The 22,047-nt window shown below is 41.1% G+C and overlaps 1 protein-coding gene across 3 annotated transcripts in view; it reads right to left on the minus strand.

Annotated features, from left to right (window-relative positions):
* Positions 1 to 16,575: 16,575 nt before the first annotated feature.
* Positions 16,576 to 22,047, minus strand: part of LOC147607230 (uncharacterized) — an 84,828-nt gene continuing 79,356 nt past the window's right edge. For 2 of the 3 annotated variants that reach the window (XM_086790886.1, XM_086790887.1), the window contains 2 exons: positions 17,667 to 19,637; positions 16,576 to 17,531 (listed from right to left, as the gene is read on the minus strand). In XM_086790886.1, coding sequence (XP_086647012.1) covers positions 16,996 to 17,531; positions 17,667 to 19,637 — 2,507 coding nt within the window. In that variant the 3' untranslated portion in view covers positions 16,576 to 16,995. Of the gene's footprint in view, positions 17,532 to 17,623; positions 19,638 to 22,047 lie in introns of all 3 variants that reach the window. The other variant, XM_086790888.1, reaches the window with a different exon arrangement.

Raw genomic sequence — 22,047 nt, forward strand, 5'->3', positions numbered from 1 at the left:
CCCAAGGCTTGGATTATGACGAAACATTTAGTCCAGTTGCAAAGATGGGAATAGTGAGAGCAGTCATTGCTATGGCTGCAGTAAATGGTTGGGAAATGCATCAAATATGGATGTGAAAAATGCATTTTAAAATGGTGATTTACAAGAGGAATTTTATATGGCACAGCCAAAAGGATATGTACACCCGAGGTACCCCACTCATGTATGCAGGTTAAAGAAAGCATTATATGGTTTGCACCTCGTGCTTGGAGTGATAAGATATCTTATCTCCATTGGATTTCAGGTTTCTTCAACAGATTCTTCACTCTATGTGAAGAGAACAGATCATGGGATTATCTTGCTTTTCATCTATGTGGATGACTTGATTGTCATAGGAGATCATGCTATAGATGTTATGTGTGTCAAGAAGGCATTGAGTGGGCAGTTTGTTATGAAAGACTTGGGTGAATTGAGATATTTTCTTGGGATTGAAGTGATCAAAGACCATGCAGAAACATGGTTAGTGCAACGCCAATATGCATTGGATATATTGGCAAGATATGGGATGACAAGGTATAAGCCAATGAGTACACCTTTGGAGCAGAATGTGAAGCTACAGGATGATTTTGGTGAAGAGTTAGATGATCCATCTATGTATATAAAGATGGTTGGCAGTCTTATTTACATGACTATCACATGACCGGATCTAAGTTATCCTGTGGGGCTAGTAAGCCAATTTATGCAAAGCCCTAGAAAACCTCATTTGGATACAGTGAGATGCATTATGCGCTATGTAAAGATCACTGCACATTATGGTCTTCTTTATGAGCATGGTAAAGGCTTGGATGTACATGGCTACACAGACATAGATTGGGCAGGTAGCTCGTATGACATGAGGTCCACTAGTGGTTATGCCTTTACATTTGGAAGTGTAGTGGTGAGTTGGAGCAGTAAGAAGCAACCTACTGTTACTTTATCCAATACAGAGGCTGAATACAGGGGTGCAGCCATAGCTGCACGTGAAGGAGTATGGTTAAAGAGTCTCTTAGATGATTTGGGTGAGCCTATTGATGGCAGTGTTATCATTCATTGTGACAACATGACAGTTGGCCAGGAATCCGGTCTTTCATGCACGGACCAAACATATAGAGGTCCACTGTCATTTTGTCAGAGAGAAAGTGTTGGATGGTATAGTGGATTTGCAGTATGTGAAGAACTGAAGAGCAGGTGGCCGACATCTTTACAAAGACACTTAGCAGGGAGAAGTTTGAGTACTTCCGTACTATTTTGTTGGGAGTACATGGGATGAGCTTCAGGGGGAGTGTTGAGAGCTTTGATAACCCAAGCTCATCTACATCTTCATCTATGGCAGTACATCATGAGCTTGAGAGGGGCTGTTGAGATTCAAGCTCAATGACAGCTTGTGCCAACTGAATTATGTGATGGCGTGTTCTAGGTAGTAGCATGTGGTGTGAGACATAAATGACCGCGTCTAGCTAGTCATAGATGTGTGGACAGTAGGTAGGGTTAGCAATGTGTGGACACAACACAAGTAGTGTGTTGTAGCTTTTGGGAGATTATGGCTTTATGCATTGTGTGAGATGGGACATGGCTTCCCTCTATGGCTAGGGTTTGAGTAATACATTAGGGTTTTCTCCTGTGTGTGTGTTCCCTCTCCCTCTACCTGTTTTTCATCAAGAAAGGCAAGAAAACTCTCCAAAATGGAAGGGGAAGGTTTGCACTTATCCATTCACCATGTTAAAATGCTATTAGAAATCATTCATTATTACATCAAACTCATGCCATAATTAGTAGAGGTTAAGGATTTTTTTAGTACAGATAATTGGGGAGAATAGAAGGCATGTAGCTTTAAAAATTGCATTAAAGATTAAGAATGAACCCGTAGGAACAAGGAATAGGACTACTAAGGGAAATATAGTTAAGAATGCATCCATAGGAACGAGGAATGTGAGTATTAGGGGGAATATACTTAGATACGGGAATGGTGCTAACTCCTTAGAAGAAGAGATAAGAATCAGTGCTTGTGTAACAAGGTTTCCATTTTGAGGGGTCCACTACTAAGAAACCCTATGTATCACCTGCATTTAAGGGGTATTTAAAAAACCTCTAACCTGAGAATTTCTCGTTAATAAAATGACCATGTTTTCTTAATAGACTTATGGTTTTTTTTTCAAAATCGATTAAAAAAACCCCTTTTCAAAATGTATCCTAAAATTCTGAATTAAAAAACCCCTTCATTTGAACTCACGTGCTATACTTACATATCTTTAGGTGAAACCCAAAGGTTTCAATAGAATTGAGAAAACGGAGCAAGACAAACAGAGAAAAGAAAGAGCACAAAGAAGAGCTCAACAACGAGATGTGGAGGAAGAACAAGGCTATGATACTAGTGTAAACAAACAAAGAGATAAAGCAATCAATGGAGGAAGATCGGAAGATATCTAGTAGACAAAGCTCCAAAAATCTTATCGAGAGGGAAAAGAATAAGCCAAGTCTAAATCAATCCACAAAGGTAAAAGTGAAGCTTCTAGTGTATAAGGGGGACAAGAAGAAGGACCCTAGCATCCATATACTAGTCTTTAAATGCTAGGCAATGCTACGAATAGATAAGGATGAGCGGAAGGATTATTTTCCTCAACCATTGTTGAAAAAGGCTCAAAAATGGAATTAATAGTATCCCCTAAAAGGATTCCATCATATGACTTAGAGAGAGAGCTTTCTTAATAAGGTATAGAGAGAATCATAGTGATGAATACTTGCTCTGTAAGTTGGGGAAGATCAGACAAGGAGTTCTATCAGTTATTAGGAAGTTCATGGAAAAGGTCAAAGAGCTATCCACACAATTAACTGATCCTCCTACACCAACTAGAACCTAGTTCTTGAATGGGTTATAGAGCGAGAAACTAATGGAGCCAAGATGTTTTCACCCGACTAGGGGACTAGAAGAACTCTTGGAAAGGGCACTAAAAGTAGAAAGCAAATGCAAGAGGACGTAAGCATAAGAGTTATGGAACATAAGAACTAAAAAGTAGCTCAAAATAAGAGAAGAAAACTAAGAAGAAAAAGAAATGAAAGAAGTATACTACCTCAAAAAGTGAAACAACAAACACTAAGATCAGTAAGAAGAAGAAAAGTTAAGAGGCTAAACTAAAGAAAGGTTGGAAGAAATCACCAAACAACTTAATGAGTTGATGCACAAGAGAACAATTCCACCTTGTAGAAGGGAGGTGTGGTGCACTATGTGCAATAACATCAAGTAAGAGGTACCCACATCTAACAATATGGTTATGTTGAACTTCGTGCCTTTTATGCTTACTTGTACTGCTTCTAGCATACCAATGGTTCTATTATTCTAAAATTAGCCATTTTGATTTTGAATTGTGCTCTCTTGATTTTCTTTAATTTTAGTAGCTTGTGAGTCTTTTCAGATGTTTGAACCTTCTCCATCTATTATGATGCATGCCACCTCTTTTCCATTGCATCTCACTTTAATTATGGTGGTTGCATCTCACTTTAATTATGGTGGTTGCATCATCTTGTATTAGTGTGTAGTGTTGCCCCGTTGAAAAAAGTTTGAGATCACTTGGCGGCTCCCATTCTTACATTATTGATGCTATCTCTTCCTTTCAGGATTTATTGGTTCCCTTTAATGGTTTGGTTTCTTTGCCCTTGAGAGCCCCTTGTTCTTGTGGATTTAGTCTAGGCAACTTGGAGCCATTTTGATTAGTTCCCTAAGAGTGATGGTGAGCTTGATCTTTTTGAATTACTTCCATACTTCATCAATTTTGGTTGGCCCTCCTCTCTCCTATTTTTATGTTGGTGTTCCACCTCCATTTGTTATGTCTCTGCACCCCTTGTGTCCATCGCTTCTCCTTTTTCCTCATGTGTGAAGAACTTGCTTTTTCTGATGAGTTTTCATCGTTTCTTATTCTGATTGTCCATCGCTTCTCCTTTTATCCTCATGTGTGAAGACCTTGCTTTTTCTAATGAGATTTTATTGTTTCTTATTTTGATTGTTTTAATTGCTTTGAGCTTTGGGTGCTATTCCCCATTCCTTAGCTCGTGTCCTTGGATTCAAGGTGCTTGGTTTAAGTGTCCTTGGATTCAAGGTGCTTGGTTTAAGTGTTGCTCTCTCCTTGTGACCCTCTGCCTCTAGATTTCTGTTTTGGTAATTTAAGAGCTAGTGTTAGCTTCTTGAATTTTTTTTCTTTGTTTCTTTGGATGTGATTTTTTGACCTTCCCATTTCCCTTCCTTGTACTTTCCTCTCGGTACTCCTTTGGTTCCTCCCTCTTTCCTTTACTATTATTTTGTTCATTTGGCTTTTGCATGTCTTGCTTCTCAATTCCTTTGAGTTAGTTGTCTGACTCCCTTTTGTTATCTTTAAGGCCACTCTATTTCGGTTGTTGCTTTCCCACCTTTTTCTTCCCTAGCTTGATCACCTTATTTCTTTCCATTTCTGCTTCTTCATTTCTTGTGACCACTATGTTGTTTGTGCTACCCTAATCACCATTTCTTTTGGCTTTTTGGGGCTCCATGACTCCTTTTTAGGAGTTTAGTTCATCTTCATTCTAGATTCGGCTCTGGAAGACTTTTGTTAGGTGGCATGGATTGTCACAATAGTTGTACCTAATGCAATCCTCTGTTGAATGTCTCGACTCAAGAGTGTAGACATGCCAACACCAAGTTCCTTTGAGGTATCCATAAAGACCTAGAAGGTGAGGTCATAGTTGGGATGTTGAAGTATGGGTGGGGAAGCCATCATTATCTCTAGATTCTTGAATGCCTCTTGACATCCTCTGGTACCTTGCATCTTTTCCTATTAAGCAATATAGAAGTGTAGCCATATCACTTAGAAACCTCATGAAATTGCTATGTCATTTAATCTGATCTAAGAATCTCATTAATTTCTTTACATTTATTAGTGCATGCCACTTTTACAATGACCCTAATGATTCATTTTCTATCGTGGAATAGTTCCTCTTTGCTTTGGATAGCCTTTTGCTAGCATAGTATAATGGTCAAAACCATCTTGCTTTGTGCTTCTTGCATTAGGGTACTTCCTATGGCCATATATTTGAGGCATCCACAAAGAGAAGGTGAGGTCATAGTTGAAGTCACAATTGGGTTATTGAACTATGGGGGTGGAAGCCAATTTTTTAAAAATTCCTAAATGCCTTCTGACATTCCCTAGTCCAAACATACTCTACATCCTTTCTTCTCAAGAAATATAGAGGAGTAGTCATATCCCAGCTAGAATTCTCATGAACCTATTGTGCCATTTGATCTGACCTCAAAATCTCATGAATTTCTAAATTACATTTCTTGGTTCTTGCATGTTTTACAATGACTTCAATCTTAGCAAGATCCATTGCCAATCCATCTGATGACACTGTATCGTCCTAAAAGCAGGGACCCACTGGTAATTGTAAAAGCACATTTTGCTCGATTTAGGCTAAGCCTTATCTATTTTTCAAGTCATAGTGTAAGGTGATGTAGGTGACCTACCTTTTTCCCATACATGCTAAACTCATGAAGGTGATCCAATAATCTAAAAGATCTCTTGAACCATCTTGTGGAAAGTTGCCAATGCATTTTTTAGCCTAAACCATCCTATAGAAAGTTGCTAATCTCATCATATTGGAAGTAAATGTTCCCCATTCTATCACAAAGGTTGCTTTTTCTTTGTCTTCTATGGCCATCATGACCTCATTATACCCATTAAGTCCATCTAGAAATAAATATATGTCATGTGTTGCCCAACAAAGGAATCTATGTGAAAGGATAGGGATGTGTGAGCAATTGTGGTTGCTTGAGCTTCCTATAATCTATGTAAACTCTCAACTTTCCATTCTTCTTTAGGACATTAACTATTAGTCATAGCTACTATCAGACCTAATTATACCCACTAAACCCATCAAGAAATGTGTATATTTCATGTCCTGCCCAGTAAAGGAATCTATAAAAGGAATAGGTAATGGTTCTATAATTGTGGCTACTTAAGCTTCCTATAATCTATGTAGACTCTCAACTTTCCATTCTTCTTTTGGGACAATGATTATGGTGATATTGCCATTCTTCTTTTGGACAATGATTATGGTGATATAGCCATTCTTCTTTGTCCATGGGATAGATGAATTAGTAACTTGTTTATTTCCTCCTTGACCTATCTTGTATAGTTTGGGTTCATCATGTTTACCTTGCCTAGTGGTAGAAGCTTGGATCGATTCCTTTCATGTCTATGTAACTCTATGTAAACACATCCTTATATGAAGTTAGGCAGTAGTTCCAATGGAATATGTTGTCCCAGCCTCAGAATAGCCCTAATTGAAAGGCTCAGCTCCCATAGGTATCAATCAACCAACGGATGCAGCATCTCATGCTGTTGGAAGAAAGCAGACTACATAGTGCAAGGGTGGCAAACATCAATCAAAAAAGAAGAAAGAAATGGGTGGACAGGAACAACAAGCATAAGATCTTTCAAGAGGATGACAAAGTATTGTTGTTCAATTCAAAGCTCAGACCACACCCAGGTATGTTGGATGGGTCTCAATCGAATAGCAAAAAAATTAAGCTTAGGCACATTCAAGCTATAGACACTAAGTGGTGAAATACTCCCCAAGCCTGTAAACAGATTCTGACTCAGGCCCTACAAAGACAGAAATGATAAAGTGCAACAACCAACAGGTCAGGAGGAAACAGAGGTAGGAACAATGGAATAGTGCATGGTGATAAAAATCCCCATCTACACAGTGGAACGAGATGAAGACACATGTGCAGCACTCCAATGGGTAACATCAAATGGAGAGCAAATGCATGATGAAAAGCAAAGGGGTGTAAACATGGAGCAAAGAGGTGTAAATGAGACACAAAAAATAATGCAAATACACATGGGAATCATGACATTTTTGGATGGTTACCTTGATTTTGGGAAAATAATTATGGGAAGAAGCAAAAGCCCCAAAATTGCAACCCTAATCAAGAACAGCCAAACCCCACCCCAACTACCCTCTCTCCTGGAACTATTCGCAACTTGCTCTCTTACTATCGTCTGTCTTTCCCCCTTCTTGCAAACCTCAGGAATCAGAATCAGCCATGGCTAGCAATAGCAAGCAAGTGGAGTTTGACCCCTACAATGCCATGTTAGACCCTATGTTTCAGCATGAGTGGCTGCAGAAGGTTGGACTGTATGGCTTTGTAGAAAAGAACTAGAGGAGTCTGTAGGAAAACCTAGAAGTAAAGGTGCAACTAGAAGAGTTATGAAGAGCAACACAGTGAATATGGAAGGGTGCAAGGCAACGCCGGTCACACCAGAAAACATAGACAAAGCATTTAACCTTCCTATTGAAGGCATCACCAACACCTAGTCTTATGATGTGGACATCAAAGAGGACGGACAGAAGGTGAATTGGGCAGTAGTGGTGACCAAGAACATAAAGCTAAGGCTATCAGGAGGTCACACAAAGATGGCTGGTCACTTTTATGAGCTTTGGCACAATTGGGTGAGTTAGATAAAGGATGACATAGCTACAACACATGAGAGATTAAAGAAGTAATAGGAAGAGGAAGCTACCAGGAAGAGACAAGAGGAGGAGTCCAAGAGGCAAAAGCTAACAGAGGAAGCAGAGAAAAAATGGCTTGAAGCTGAATCTGCCAAACATGAAGAAGCAAACAAGGGTAATGCAAAAGCGGCCTTGGGTGGAGTTGAAAAGAAAACTCATGAAGCTGCCTCCTGTAAAACAGATCCTCACAAAAGAAAGTTTGATTGGTCTTACCATAGCACCACTCTCAAAGCAAAGAAGCAAAAGGAGGCCCAAGTAAGCAAGGAACATCATCAGGCATAATAGAAGCAGCAACTTGAAGACATAGGCAAAAATCTATTGATAAGAGGATTGTCCCTTGGTAGATAAAAACCAATAGAAGTGACGACATAAGAGGAAATCCAACAATCACCACACCATCATCACAACAGTGAGTGACAAGCTGAACAAAATGATGTAGAGAACTAACCCAGTCACTGAAAATATTCTCACAACATTAGAGAACATAGAAAATTGTGTCATGGACAAGCTAAAGTACAAAAGCTAACAGAGTATCTCAATAAGAAAAAGAAACTGGAGATCAAGCTCGAACTAATACAAAAACAACTGTCAGCTAAAGGCACTACCGAGGAGAAGGCTCTAACTATACTACAAAAACAGATGTCAACTTCTAAAGGCACTATAGGAGAAGGCTCAAACTACTACAAAAACAGATGTCAGCTAAAGACACTACAAAAATAGCTATCAGTAAAGGTGCTACAGGAGAAGGCTCAAACTACTACAAAAATAGATGTCAACTAAAGGTGCTACTACAGGAGAAAGCTTAGGGGATCAGCCACTGCGCGACTGTTGTTGGACCAAGAAAAGCAGATAGCAACACTCAAAAGGCAATTGGAAAATGAACAGCAAAAACAAAGTTGGCACTAGCCAAGGGGAATGAACCAGTACAGCAGCTCGAGCCCATAAAGAAAATAATAGTTGAAACTACGCATGGCATAGATCAAATGTCACCAGACCAGTTGAAAGAGAAAATCATTATCTTAGAGAAACAAATATTTGTGCAACAAGATGACAACACAACCATACAGACCGCATTGCTAGAGATCAAGGAAGCATTCAAAACATAGACAAGACACTCACGTAGGCTTATGCAAAGCTAGACAAGTAAAAAGCCACGCTGATTCAGCTAGAAGAGCAAGCCACAGAGAAAACCTCCCAAAAAATAAGGTCCCCATGAAAGTTAGACACAAAATCAGATCAACGTAAAGAAGTTGTAGTAAGTTGCGCAGTTTAAAAGAAGAAAACTCCAAACTAACTTCCCAGTTGCAAAAAACCCAATAGAAGTTGGAAGCCATCAAGGAAGAAGCTAGGCGTAAGTAACAAGAAAAACCATAAGAGCTGATAGTTAGTCTTGAAGAACTGGAGGTACAATGTGTACAAACATGGCTAATATGCAGGAGAAAAGTAAACAACGGAAGCTGCTTTGATAGTCAAGTAGCAAATGAAATCATCAACTCCACGAGCTGCTACAACCAATCAAGTAAACATTCTCTTTCAGCAAACTGGTGAATCTACAAGAGGCTAAATAGAGATAACACACATAGGCAACAAAGCAGTTGAAGGCCAAAGCACAAAATCTAGAGTATATTGCCTACTCACTTTCTAAGTTCAAACAACAGTATGATGAAGAGGGATGGGACCTACCTATAAACCCCTAAAAGCTAAATGAATTTCTCAGAAACCAGAGGAAAAATCCACATCCCAAACATGTGGATCTTCATCAGTGAAACCCAAATGATGGTGCACAGATGCTACTGGGCAAGATGAGTTTGAAGTTGAACCAGATATCCATGATGAAGACAGAGATGCCCTATAGCAGCAGAACAGATGGAATCCAACAAGTAGATACATATATCTACCAAATCATTCTTTCATTCTTTAACTTATAAAGATGTACATGCTAATGCAGATAGAGTTTTTGATACAATTCAGTCCCATTATAATAGGGGGAGCTTAGGATGCGATCCCCAAGTAGCAGACAGGCACTGACATAAGAATAAAGGGTGGCTTCAGTTAAACAACACTAGGCCACCCCCACCCATCCATCAAGCATTCCGATCAACCTGTGCGAAATCTTTTGGCATAGAGCCACCAAGCATGCCAGGTGTTGACCATTCGATAGAACTTGTGGACTAGTGGGACTTGAAGAATTGGCCGACAAACATAGGTTGACAATAAACGATAGTGCATAGACGGTAGCACACATGCATGCTCATTGCAATCATATGTATACTATTGTAATAGTCTGGTAATAGAATGTTCTCGTAACAAAAAGGGAAACAACGAGATGTGATAAGAAGAGGGCACTTCCAAGATAGTAGAGTAGGAAGTATTTAGGAGTACCAAGATAGAGATATAGAGGGGGATAGAGAGAACATTTGAGGTAGAGATAGTTTTGAACGGAGTAGTATTGTACAAGTTTGAAGAGCATGATAATACAAAGTGTATGAACATTATTCATTGTGTATGGCTGAGTGAGCGAGTGAGAGTGAACTTCTGTGTTTTCCATGTGTATTCTCTCAACAACTAGGGTGATTTTTAAAAGTTTAGGGTGCTACAAGTGTGTGGATGTGTATGTGCAATTGTGAGGGGGTGTGTATGAATGGATTTTTTGTTTTCAGATTGTGCACGTGCATTTTTTGTGTTTTATGCATGTGCATCTGCATGCAAGTGTGGGCGCACTGCATGTGGAGGGGGTCTGTCTACATGCATGTGCATGTTTACGTGCATTGTGTGTACAAGTGTGGGTGCACATGTGGGTGATTATGTTTTGTCTACATGTAAATATGTGTTATGTGCACATATGCATAAGTAAAAGTGTGTGCACATACATGCAAGTGTGGGTGCACGTGTGAGGGATTATGTTTTATGCATGTGTAAGTACTAGTGTGGGTGTACATGCGAGGGATTATGTTTTATCCATGTGTGAGTGCTAGTGTGGGTGCACTTGTGGATGCTTTTATTATCATGTGTGTGCGTGCGCACGTGCATGTGTGTGTGTGTGTGTAAGTGAGTTACATGCACGTGTGTGTAAGGGGTGCACATGTGCATGTTTTAGTCTTTTATTGTTTTTAGTCTACTTTTAGGTTTTTAGGCTTTTCATCATGATGGTGTTACATTATATATGTACAAGAGGGGTTTAAGGTTTATGGTTTACTGTGTGGCCTCAATGAGCAAAGGTGGAGAATCACTTGCCATCTCAAAACCTTGGATACCACCACCAGCTTCACGCACCAGCTTCGCGCACCAGCTTCGCTAGTACACTTGTCTAAACTTGGCCTTTCGATTGGTGAGTTGATATTGTGGCATGGCACATAGGGTGTTGTAGGGATATGGTGATCCCTTTGAGCCTAGGGGATAGCTGGTGGGTGCCAAGGAAGTGTAGAGTGGCTCTCTTGGGGGCTTGGCACCAAGGGTGGCTCCTCCTTAATTTGGATTAATGGGGGTATGACCACCGCATACCAACTTGGTGAAACGCCACACATTTTTTTTTATTGCTTAGCTAGTGGGGTTGGCACGTGAGTCAAGGGCCCAACCATTATTCTCCACTCGCGGGCTTGGCGCCAAGGGTGGCTCCTCCTTGATTTGGGTTGATGGGGGTGCAGCCACTACATATGTCGACTTGGTGAACGTCAACATATTTTTTATGACTGCTTAGCTGGTGGGGTGTCAAGGGCCCAACCATTACTCTCCACTCTTGCATAAACTTTAAGTGACATCAGGGAGGCATGGCTTTAAGTCTCTACACCCACTTGGATATGATGTATGAGGGTGCGTTTGTAGAGACTCGGGTCACAGTTTTCCTTGATCTTGGAACCTAAATGTAGGGGCTCCCTTCATAGAAGCCTTGTCTATTGGGGTGGCATTGGGTATCAATATCGTCGCTTGGTTCTCTTTGGCTTAGGGGGTTGTGATGTGCTGATGAGGTTTTTGAAAACCCAAACAAAGGGGTTTTAAGCCTTGAGCTCCTTGATTGGGATTCTATGGGGCTTGGGTTGAGAGTACAACACCTTAGCTTGAGGATTTTGCTTGGTAGCTTTATGCATATATGTAGGCTTTGGTGGGCTGTCAAGTCTTTTCTTTGGCATTAAATCTTCCGTGCTAGCTAGGGTACTCTTGGGTACCCACTCCTTCTTAGGGATCTCCTTAAAGGTCTGTTGAGGACAACATTTTGGGTTTGGTCTTCATCTCTGTTGTTTTGACAAGGTTCTATAGTTGAAGGGGGTGGCCGACATGTCGAGGGCAAGAGGAGTGTTGTGTGTTAGGGGTTACCTAAAATGTTGGTGTGTACTTAGATGCATGAGGCTCAAGGTGCTAAAGGGATCAGCCTATGCTTGTTCACTAAGGGTATGGTAGCCATTGAGCTTGAGTGTCATGGTTCTTCTTTGCCACAACTAACTACGCAATCAATGTGACCGCGATTCTCCCCTTCCGAGGATGATGCATTCTTTCAATGTGTACCTGCGGGAAGGGTCACTTAAAACTTGTAAAACGTAGGTTTAGATCCAATGAAAAACTTTTCTTCAAAACATCGACGATCGTGGATTTACTTCGGTGATGGTCACAACAAAGGATGGTGTAAGGGGTGGGTGGAGGCCCACATCGCCCAAGACAAGACATTGTGACTAGCCTCAGTGTCAACTAAGGATAGCCATGCAGCTAAGTGGTCCTTCTATAGGAGCTCTAGCTCAAGGCAAGCAGGTCCCACCATTGTTTCTGTCTTAGCTGCATTATGAAGATCCGCTGCATGTATGAATATATGTATGCGTAAAGGCCTACGGCTTATTTGGTTCCTTTTCTATCGAGCATTTGCCTCAAGGTGTGCCCTCCCATTTTTGTTATTAGCCTCTTGTTTCTCGTTCTTTTTCTTGTAAATTTGATAGAGCAAGGTCTCTATAATAATGTTTTTCAGCTTGCTACCATTGCAATATCCTTCATCTCAACCCTATCCAAGGTCTCTATCTTTACTGCTCCTTTAGAAGCAATTATTGTGACCTAGTAGGAACCTTGGCCTCTGTATTTGAGTTTTCATTTAGTGTTCTCAACATACGTAAGTATCATGTCTCCTATCTTTGTACACTTGTCATCAAACCACTACTTGCGCCATAGTTTTAAACCACCAATCCATATGCAGGTTGCAATCTTTGCTTGCATAGTTTCTCAAAGGAAAGTGATTTCTATATGAGAGGGTTTCCCTTGAGGTTATGCATCGCTGCAATTTGAAGACTTGGAAAAACAAGTGTTTCATTGGCATGACTGTGTCAAGCCCGAAAGCTGAAAAGTTATGCTATTATATGCGATGCGGTAGGTCCATAAAGCAGAGTCAAACTTGTGCTCCCAATTGTTTCTCCTCGATGCCTTTATCGTATTAGTGAGGATGATGTACAATGTGTTGTTTGTGATTTTGGAAGAACTCCACCACTTTGTTTAAAAAATGTATACCATGATCACTCACTATTTCTAGTGAAATGAGTAATCACATTCTCATAAAGGATCTTGTTGGTAGATCTTGTGTCTATATTCTGTGTAGCATTGGCTTGAGTGCACTTTGTGAACTATTAGTGCCCATGGGTTCCCTTAGCAAAGCTGGGCTAATAGGACCCATGGAGTCTAATCCCCATTTACAATCCTTCTCTTGGACCATGGCATATTCATTGTAGCATTTGACAAACTCAATTATGTCTGCAAAGAGTGTAGTCCACCATAGTCCATCCCTAGAGCCTTACGAGTAGTCATGTCCCCAACAAAGTATCCTTCGCCTAAGGTAGAATGGACTTGAGAATGATAATATAGACATCTTCATGAATGCATTCCCTCATGATGTCATCTTGACTGGGCTTTTTGTAAAGCGTTCCCAATATCAATTGATAGGGGCGCCTTCCTAATGAGGCACTTCTGGCTCTATCCTTTTGGATGGGACAACCAATTAGAAATCCATCAACCAAGAAGTGGGTAATTGGTAGGGGACGCCGGTGCCTTCTTTAATGAGGCAATTTTGGCTCTATCCTTCTTGATAGAACAACCAATTGAAAATCCACTAGCCAAGAATTGGAACAACCAATTGAAAATCTTTCTTAATGGAACAACCAATTGAAAATCCATTGGTGGCCAAGAAGTCGGCAATGTCTTCACTCCATTTCAGTACGTGGTCAATTTGAAATAATGGAGTGTCAAGAAGGTCATCTTCCACTTCTAGAGGGGCTTCTCCATTTGGAATACTGAAAAATTAAGTGGCATGGAAATGCACGGATCCCTTTCGGACAGTGTGATCATGAAATCAAACATTCCAAACATTGAGCTATTTTCAGTAGATTGATTTTGTGAAAATTGTGGTAGTCTGAGCCTCATCATTTGATTCTTATAACTCAGTCCATCATAGCAAAGGAGGTAATGTTCTATTTCATCCTGCAAGTACTCGCAATTTTGTGGGTGCATCACTGCTGTTGTAGGATTGGGGTGCTAGTATGCAACAATAGCCACTCCTACGGGGTGAACTTTTACAAGGGAGAATCCTAGGAGAGAACCTAAGATTCATTCTACCACCTATGGATCGATGCAAAGAGAACCTAAGATTCATTTACTACCTATGGATCACATCATTGACAGAGAGTAGGTATTTCAGAAGAGATTATTGCCAGACTTTGCTTGTTGGTATAAGATCTCATGCATATCTGAGGCCAAATATGTTGCATTATATTGGTCATGTGACAAGAAATTATTACGGCTTTTCATATTCAACTTGGATAGGTCAACTTTTATGTGCAATTCCTTTGAAATGTTTTTCTTCAAGATCTAGAGTGTGTTACACATGTATGCATGTGTATATTTTTTTGTAACTTGCAATTTGGGAATCCTTCTAGACTAAAATGTCTAACTATGAATGAAGCAATCCGATCTGAAGTTTCAATAGATACCAATAATAGTAATATGGACTTCTAGAGTAGCCAGGTTGAAAGCTTAAAATCCCTTCATAGCAAAGGATTTGCTATATCAATCGAGTACTAGTTATTAGACTTTAATTCAACCAAGTTGTTGGCAAGTGGAGGAGCTAAGTGCCCCCAGCTCTTAAGGAGAGGCTTCTATAGGAACTATTAATTGAGTTAACATATGTATTTCCATCTGAGTTAACATATGTATTAATATAGGAACTATTAATTGAGTTAACATATGTATTTCCATCTGAGTGTAGACCTTACTATAAAACTAATACTTGGTGCTCATCAACTCGTTTTTAGAATCCTTATCAATCGAGTACTAGAGAAGAAAATCATAAGTCCGAATGGAACATATTCAGGCAAGCAAGTCCCATTAGGGAATGATAGAAGGATAAGGCCATGTGGGCATTAGTGGGGACGGAGGATAAGGGCTTCCTTTATATCTCTATTTTATGGTGGAGACACCATTTGGACTATAGGAAAATTATCAAAGTAACTCTGAAGAGTAAGCCTCCTATTTTCATAATGGGTGATTACATGGTGTCACCAAGTTCAATCTTAAAGGTTTCCATCAAATCATTGTTAGTGAAGAGACTGCCCCTATGATAGAAATATGCACAATTTATGAGCATTATGAGTTTCTAATGTTTCCTTCGACTTGAAAATGCAATAATAACCTTTTATATCATCCATTTAGAGTGAAGAGTTTCTTAGATAACGTTCTTGGAAAGCAAGAGTTGCCAGCACCCTCATGGTGTCAACCACTAGAGAACCACAGGGGTTGGCCCAATGTGTCTTGGGTAGAGTCATTATCACCAAAGAGACATGACACCCACACATGGTAGAAAGTAAGGAACAGTCTCCCCTCTACCTAAAAACCCACCCGTCCACAAAAGACCAAGTTTGGGAGGAGTGAAGACAGTAGAGATGCCTTTTGGACTATTTGTGGCATTTCATCTTTCACTTTCATGCATGTGGGATAGCATGGCACCTCCACCTCTTGCAATCTCCCATCATTCATGCAAGATTTACACCTCCAATATGCACCATCAATCTAGCATGGAGAAAAGCGTCCCACCACAATCATGAATCAAGGCTCCAATACCATCTTGGAGACAGAGTTGCCAATCGGATCAACCACCATAGGGCCACTACAGTCAACTCACACGTGCCCTCTACGTGTCCCACTGGTTAGGGATGCTATCACCAAGGAGATGCTGCACACACTTGCATGGGCTAGCAAGAGGGGTTGGCATTGCTAAAATTCGGTCAGCTTGAGGGTAGCGAAAATTGTAGAGATGCCTTTCATGCATGTGATATAGCATGGCACCTTCTTCACCCTCTTGCAATCCCCCATCCTCCATGGTAGATTTACGCCTTCAACATATATCCTTGTTTCCAATGTGAATCTTGCTAAGCATCTCGAGCACTTCAGAATTGTGTTCACAAATTTCAAGAAAGTACCTAGCAAATACGAGTTCTTAAAGTGCAGATTGTTATACCTTGGCCATATCATTACTATTAATGATCGTAGAAGAAGCCACTCTTGCTAGCCTCTTCAACACTCGAGGATTGTGTTGACAAGTTTCAAGAAGTGCTCTATGCAAAGATGAGTTCTTGAAATGAGAACTCTTGTAGTATTGATGGTTTCTAAATCCATGAGGAAAAAAATCAGTTGATCAATGAATGGTTAGTGCTGAAAATTGTCACAAAATGAAGTCTTGTTTATGCTTTAAACCATTTTTCCAGATTTTGGTCCATGACTTTTCACGGATTGCATCTCCCCTCCCAAATCTTTTAAAGGGAGGAGAGAAAGGAGCCTCATTTGGACTAAAATGTTGGACAAATGGTTTAGGGATTCAAACCATTTTGTGGCCACATCATCTATGTTGCAAATTGTGGATCTTAAAAGCCTTTGGTGTTGGAAGTGGATGCTAGCAGTTATAGGGAGTTGCCTTATTTTTTACGATGGTCATCCAATAGATTTTGAGAGTAAAAAGCTAAATGAGGCTTAAGTTTGGAAGAGCTCCTTGTGTGGTGTGCATGAAAATATATCACTTCCCTCGAGTTTCTGCGATGCATTCACCAAAAGTTAGAAGAATTTGTGACTCTTCTTACAAGATATCAAGAGCAAGGCTTCTATTCAAATTGAACATCAGCCAGTTCATATACACAATGCCTTCGCCCCTTATTATGATAAACGGATGATTGATTTTAACCAGGAAGGCGTTCCTTTTTAAGATCCACACTGACATTTTTCAAAAATTGCTTCCCATCCCTTCGGGAAACATGAGCTCTTCTTCCCAGAATAAATGTGACACCTGATTACTTGAGGAACACTTCTGCATCAGAATTCCTCAGGCCAATGGCACTACTCAAGCCTGAGGGGAGGAAAACTGTAACACAAGGGGCAGGAGCCCCCAATTGTTTGAGCCAATTCAAAGGCTGTGGGATAACATCACTATTGTTTTGTGTGTCCTGTTTTTCGCTTGTGTCGGCTGAAGTCAGAGACGAAACGGAAAGTTCGGCCACATTCTGGTATTGGGCATACATAGGGCCTTTCACCAGTGTGAACACGGTAATGTTCGGTGCAGGCCCACTTCCACTTGAATGTCATTTTACATCCATTCCATGGGCATTTGAGGGGTCTGTCATCCAGGTGTACACGACGATGTTGCAACAAGTACTTGTGTGATCCAAAGTGTTTTCCACAGCCAGTGAAAGTGCATGTGTTCTGCTTGTGCATGTTCAGCTCTTGCTTCGATGAGAAACTCATAGTACAGCCATCTACATCACAAGAGTAGGCCCCAGAATCATCTTCTATGTCTTTTACAATGGGTCTTTTGACCCTCTTCCTTGGCTGCTTCTGTGCTTTCTTGGCACTGCTCAATGTTGTATTATCATCTCCACCAGTGGCCACCTCTTCATCATTCACTTTGATAAGCTTTGCAGCACTTCTAGTTCGCAACCTTGTGCTGGGACCTTCGCTAAAGAACCCTGCAAGACCATCATGTCAAGTTTATAAAGCACTTCATTCAACCTTTCTGCACAATCATCACAAATACAGTGCCAAATGAAGGCAGGCATACATGCAAGCAAACAATATGTTATAAATGCATCAGTGTGAGATACCTGCACAACCAAAGAGTGGTTCATCTAAGACCATTTTCTTTGCCCCACGTTCAAGACCCTTGGATACAGTCCCCTTGTGTATCATGTCCTCGTTGCTGCTTTCAGTCGCCCCTGAAGAGGGATCTGGAACAACTTTATAGCCCTTTTCCCATTTCGCCTGTTTCCTAAGTTTACTACTAGTTTTCCCAGCCAGCTTTCTATTATTACACTTAATCAAAGATGGTGAACTCTTCGCAGCATTCATCAACCTCCATTGTGTTGATCTGTTAGAAGAATCACTGTTCATGCTTCCCAAATTCTCTGTGAGAATCTCCAAAGAAGGAACTAATGGAAACTCCCTGTTCTTGGATGCTATGAGCGGCTTTGGTCCCGAGTCTCCAGGATAGTACAAATTTGCTTGCTCAATGTTACGGAGGGGCAGACTAGCCTTGCCAATTGGGAAGGAGCCCGGGCAAACACATCCATTTCCAATGTGCACTTCGTCTACTACAGTAACATGAAAGTTTCCAGATTGTTCAAAGAAGGGTGTACCTTGACCATTTTCCAAAGCATTTGCAGCAAAATCATCAGTAGCCAAGTTGGAAATGTCAAGAGTATTGTAGTCCTCTTCTTTAGCCTTCTTCTTCAGTATGTCAGATGGATCATCCTGCTTCCTCTTCAACCCCATTGCATACTCTAAACCTTCTGGAATGGCTCGTTCCAGAGCATCATGCAAAGCCTCTCCTATGGTACATTCTGCAAAGTCAGACACTGTACAATCTCCTTGGCCAAGGGCTTGATACTGTGTTTCACCATCAAACACTGAGCAAGTTCTTCTCCTCAAGATCCTGGGAATGAGCAAATTTTCCTGGGCTTCAGCATCCATTTCAGGGCAAGGTTCTACCATAAGAGAAGCATCAGCCGCTTCTGCAATGGCATTTAATGACATAACTTCCTGAGAGTAGCATCCAACATCAAGATCCTGCCAAATGTCTGCATCTGATCCATCACAGTTAATCAGAGCATTATCAGACTCATTCTTTCCAGATTCAATATTTGGAATCTTGGTGGAAGGACCGAAGGTCCCATCAAGGGCATCCGTACAGAAAAAATCTTTTCCACTATCTTCAAGGCCTTGGTAAACAGAGGTACGGTTCCCATGACAAGAACAAGAAGACATTCCCTGGAAATCAGAAGCTAGACATGAATCATTTAGTGCGGTGCCATCAACTGCATCAGCTTCAAGTTCTCTCCTTTTCCTTCCATTCGACACCTCTAGCAGGAACTCTGATGAAAAGTCACGCTCTGTTTTCTTACTTGTGTTTTCAATAGACTTCCTTTTGTTGCTGATTTCAGTAACCAAGTTAGCTTGGGTGTCAGGCTGTATGCCCGCATCACTCATTGTGAGTTTGGTGGTCTCTACAGCAACCACTTCTGCACCCTTCAGAGATTCTATACTCAATCCTTCTGAAGACAGGGGCCCCCAGTTATCGGTGCTTTCTTCCATAGAATGATGAAGAGCTTGAAGTGGTGCTTGCGAAGTGTAGCAGCCTCCCAAAAATGGGTGGACTTGGTTGTTCATCCAAACCTTGCCACACCACCGCCCAGCAACAGAAATTTTCTTATGCTTTGATACTTTTCCTCTAACATGGCTTTCTCTACCACGTTTCAATTTACTTTTCCTGTAAAAAGGCCCCACTTTCAATTCACATTTCAGGTTTGTTTCTTTGCTCAAAGGTGAGCCAACCAGCTCCCTGTACAAGCCATGAGAATGATATGACCAGACCTTTTCTCTGCTGTGACCGACACTCATACCAAGTTGAACCACCCAGTCCTTGCTACCATTTCCTCCCTCCTCTTCAACATTCAGGGCCATATTTATGAGATGTTGTTCCTCCTGATTTGCTTTTCTGAAGGGGATGCATCTCCAAGCATGTGTAAGGCTCAGTTCCTCCGCAAAATGTTTGGCATGCTGTTCTATTTTAGTAATGTCTGCAAAGCAACACAAAACATAGCTTTATGAGAGCTGATGCAGGTGAAAAAAAAAAACATAACAGTCTAGCATTAATCCAAGGGTTTTGTCTGGTGATTTTAGAGCTTAAATCGTTTTGTATTGCAAGGTAGATCTAAGATAACACTAATCCCTTTTCTTTATAGAGGAAAAAAAAGTACTCTTTCAATTGGAAAAAACCAAAAGATTAAAAAAAAAGTAATTATAAGCACTTGTGAAAACAATTTCATTTTAAAAAAAAACTCCTGCTATCAACCATGCACGTAAGTTTAGCTGTGAGAAATCTGTGTCCAACCATGCATGATGGCATGAAAGATGTAACACAAACAACACTTCACCTGCAGAAGTTCTAAGGCAAGGAAAAAAAACTTACTAGAAAAGCACACCTACACAGTACCATGAACATGGGCATCTGATCTCTGAATTTCTTTATGGAAATGCACTGAAAACTGTGCTTTAAAGCCAAGATTGAATCAGCACGATGAAGACGTTTCAAAAATGACAGCAAGATTGATAATGTGGTTGAATGTCTACTTTGGCCTCTTCATCTCTGTCTTTTTTGGTTAAGTTTCTCTGCCTCCACCTCCTGTGTGTTCCATACCTCCCTTAAGAGATCCACTTCTCAGACTCCCTCTACATGCCACTTATGTGATAAAACATCCTCATATAATTCTCAATGCATGTGATCAGTGAAACCCCATGTACCCAAGCATCTTGATAAACTCCTCTGTTAGGTCAAGAGAGGTCTCTGTACATAATCACTAAGGATTGGAGGATTTTGTATTGGACCCATGCTTTATGGATGTGGATGTGCGGCTGCCAAAGGTCCTCTCTCATGACTCCATTTCACTCTGGTTCAGTCTAGCAACTTCCTTATGCCACCTGCCTTCTTGATGCTGACACATCAATTCTCGTCAAATGGTTATTGACTTTTCGTTGCTAGCGTTACTTGATTTGGGTTGAGAATGTTGGTGTCTACACAACTCAATGAATGGGGTGCTAAACTATGTAGTGTTCTGTGCTACGAGAGAAAGGATGCATCTACTGGCAGAAGCTGCTATAGCTACTTGAAGTCCTCCTTGTAGACACTCAGTGATCAGATCTTTTCTTTGTGATACTGATGCAAGTCGCTGAGCTGAAGGTAATGTTGAGATTGCCTCTGTTGCAGATTTATGACTAGTGCTGCTCAAGGGACTATTGTAGTAACTCAAGCTACTGACTGTCAGTGAGTGCACTAATACGAGCTTCTTACTGAGGGCCTGCTAGTGGCTGGCTACGAATGCCATGCTGACTGTTACAGGTAGCCAGCAGCGGGTGCAATGAGTACAGGCGATGTACGTTGAAGGCAGCTGCAGGTTGGCACTGGGTTGTGAGGCACCAAGCAGTAGCTCACGGAGAATAAAAGATAGCAAAACCTGTGTGCAGGAGCAGTCTGGCGTACAAGTGGTTGAAGTCGGCCAGGGGAAGAAGCGCTAATCAGGGCATACTGAGGTAGTAGGCACCTGCTTTGATACCATGTTGAATTCCATGGTGGAGCTTGACAGAAGCTGCAGCTATGGAGGGTCAAAGAGATACATGGCTATGGAGTTTAAACATCAAACAATGAAGGAGAGAGTGTTAGAGAGAGAACAAAGCTCCTCACAAGAGAGAGAAGTACACAACTCAATGTTGTGACTATCTATTGATTTCTTCAATGAAGTACATGTACATTTATAGGTTACAAAAGTTCTCCTCCTGACATCACTGCTTATGTCACACCACACTATTATTATAAACCCTTTAAGAGGTGGTTCTCTCACAAACATATTACCTCACTGTGTTGATAGAGCCGAATTGTAGACCAGCGAGAGCTGTGAGCCCCCCCTGCCCCATCCGCCTGTGCACTCCCCCTTCCCCCTTCGACCTGTGCACTCTCCCTACCAGGCTATCCGCATGTCAATCCCAATCATGTTTAAGTCGATCATGTACCATGAGGCTATCTGCATGTCAATCTCTGTGGGAGGCGAAACTATTGGAGCTGCCCCCCGCTCGAAGAGTCTTGGGTGTGGGTTTCGACGAGGAGTAATCAGAATTGATCCTGTGGCAAAGTGGGTGCAGATCCTATCCTCCATGTGTTGCCATTGTGTCTGAGCGTGAGAGTAGGCATACTCTAAACTCTATCAATCACAATGAAGGTATTTGTAAGTGTTGCCATATATATATAGGCAGTGATGTGTGTGAACACACTTCGGACCGCCGGGGCACTTTTTCCCTCTTTAGGAGGTTTTTTCCCGGGCTTGTATATACACCCATCCTTCTAGGGCTAACTTATCTTTTGTACATTGACACAATCTAATACACTTTGTGTTGTGTGCATTCTTGCTTCTTCTTCTCCAAGCTTTATGTGCTTTC

Source organism: Cibotium barometz, chromosome 55 (assembly GCF_041138505.1).
Source record: "Cibotium barometz isolate CiBa-2024 chromosome 55, ASM4113850v1, whole genome shotgun sequence".
In the NCBI taxonomy this organism is placed as follows: Eukaryota; Viridiplantae; Streptophyta; class Polypodiopsida; order Cyatheales; family Cibotiaceae; genus Cibotium; species Cibotium barometz.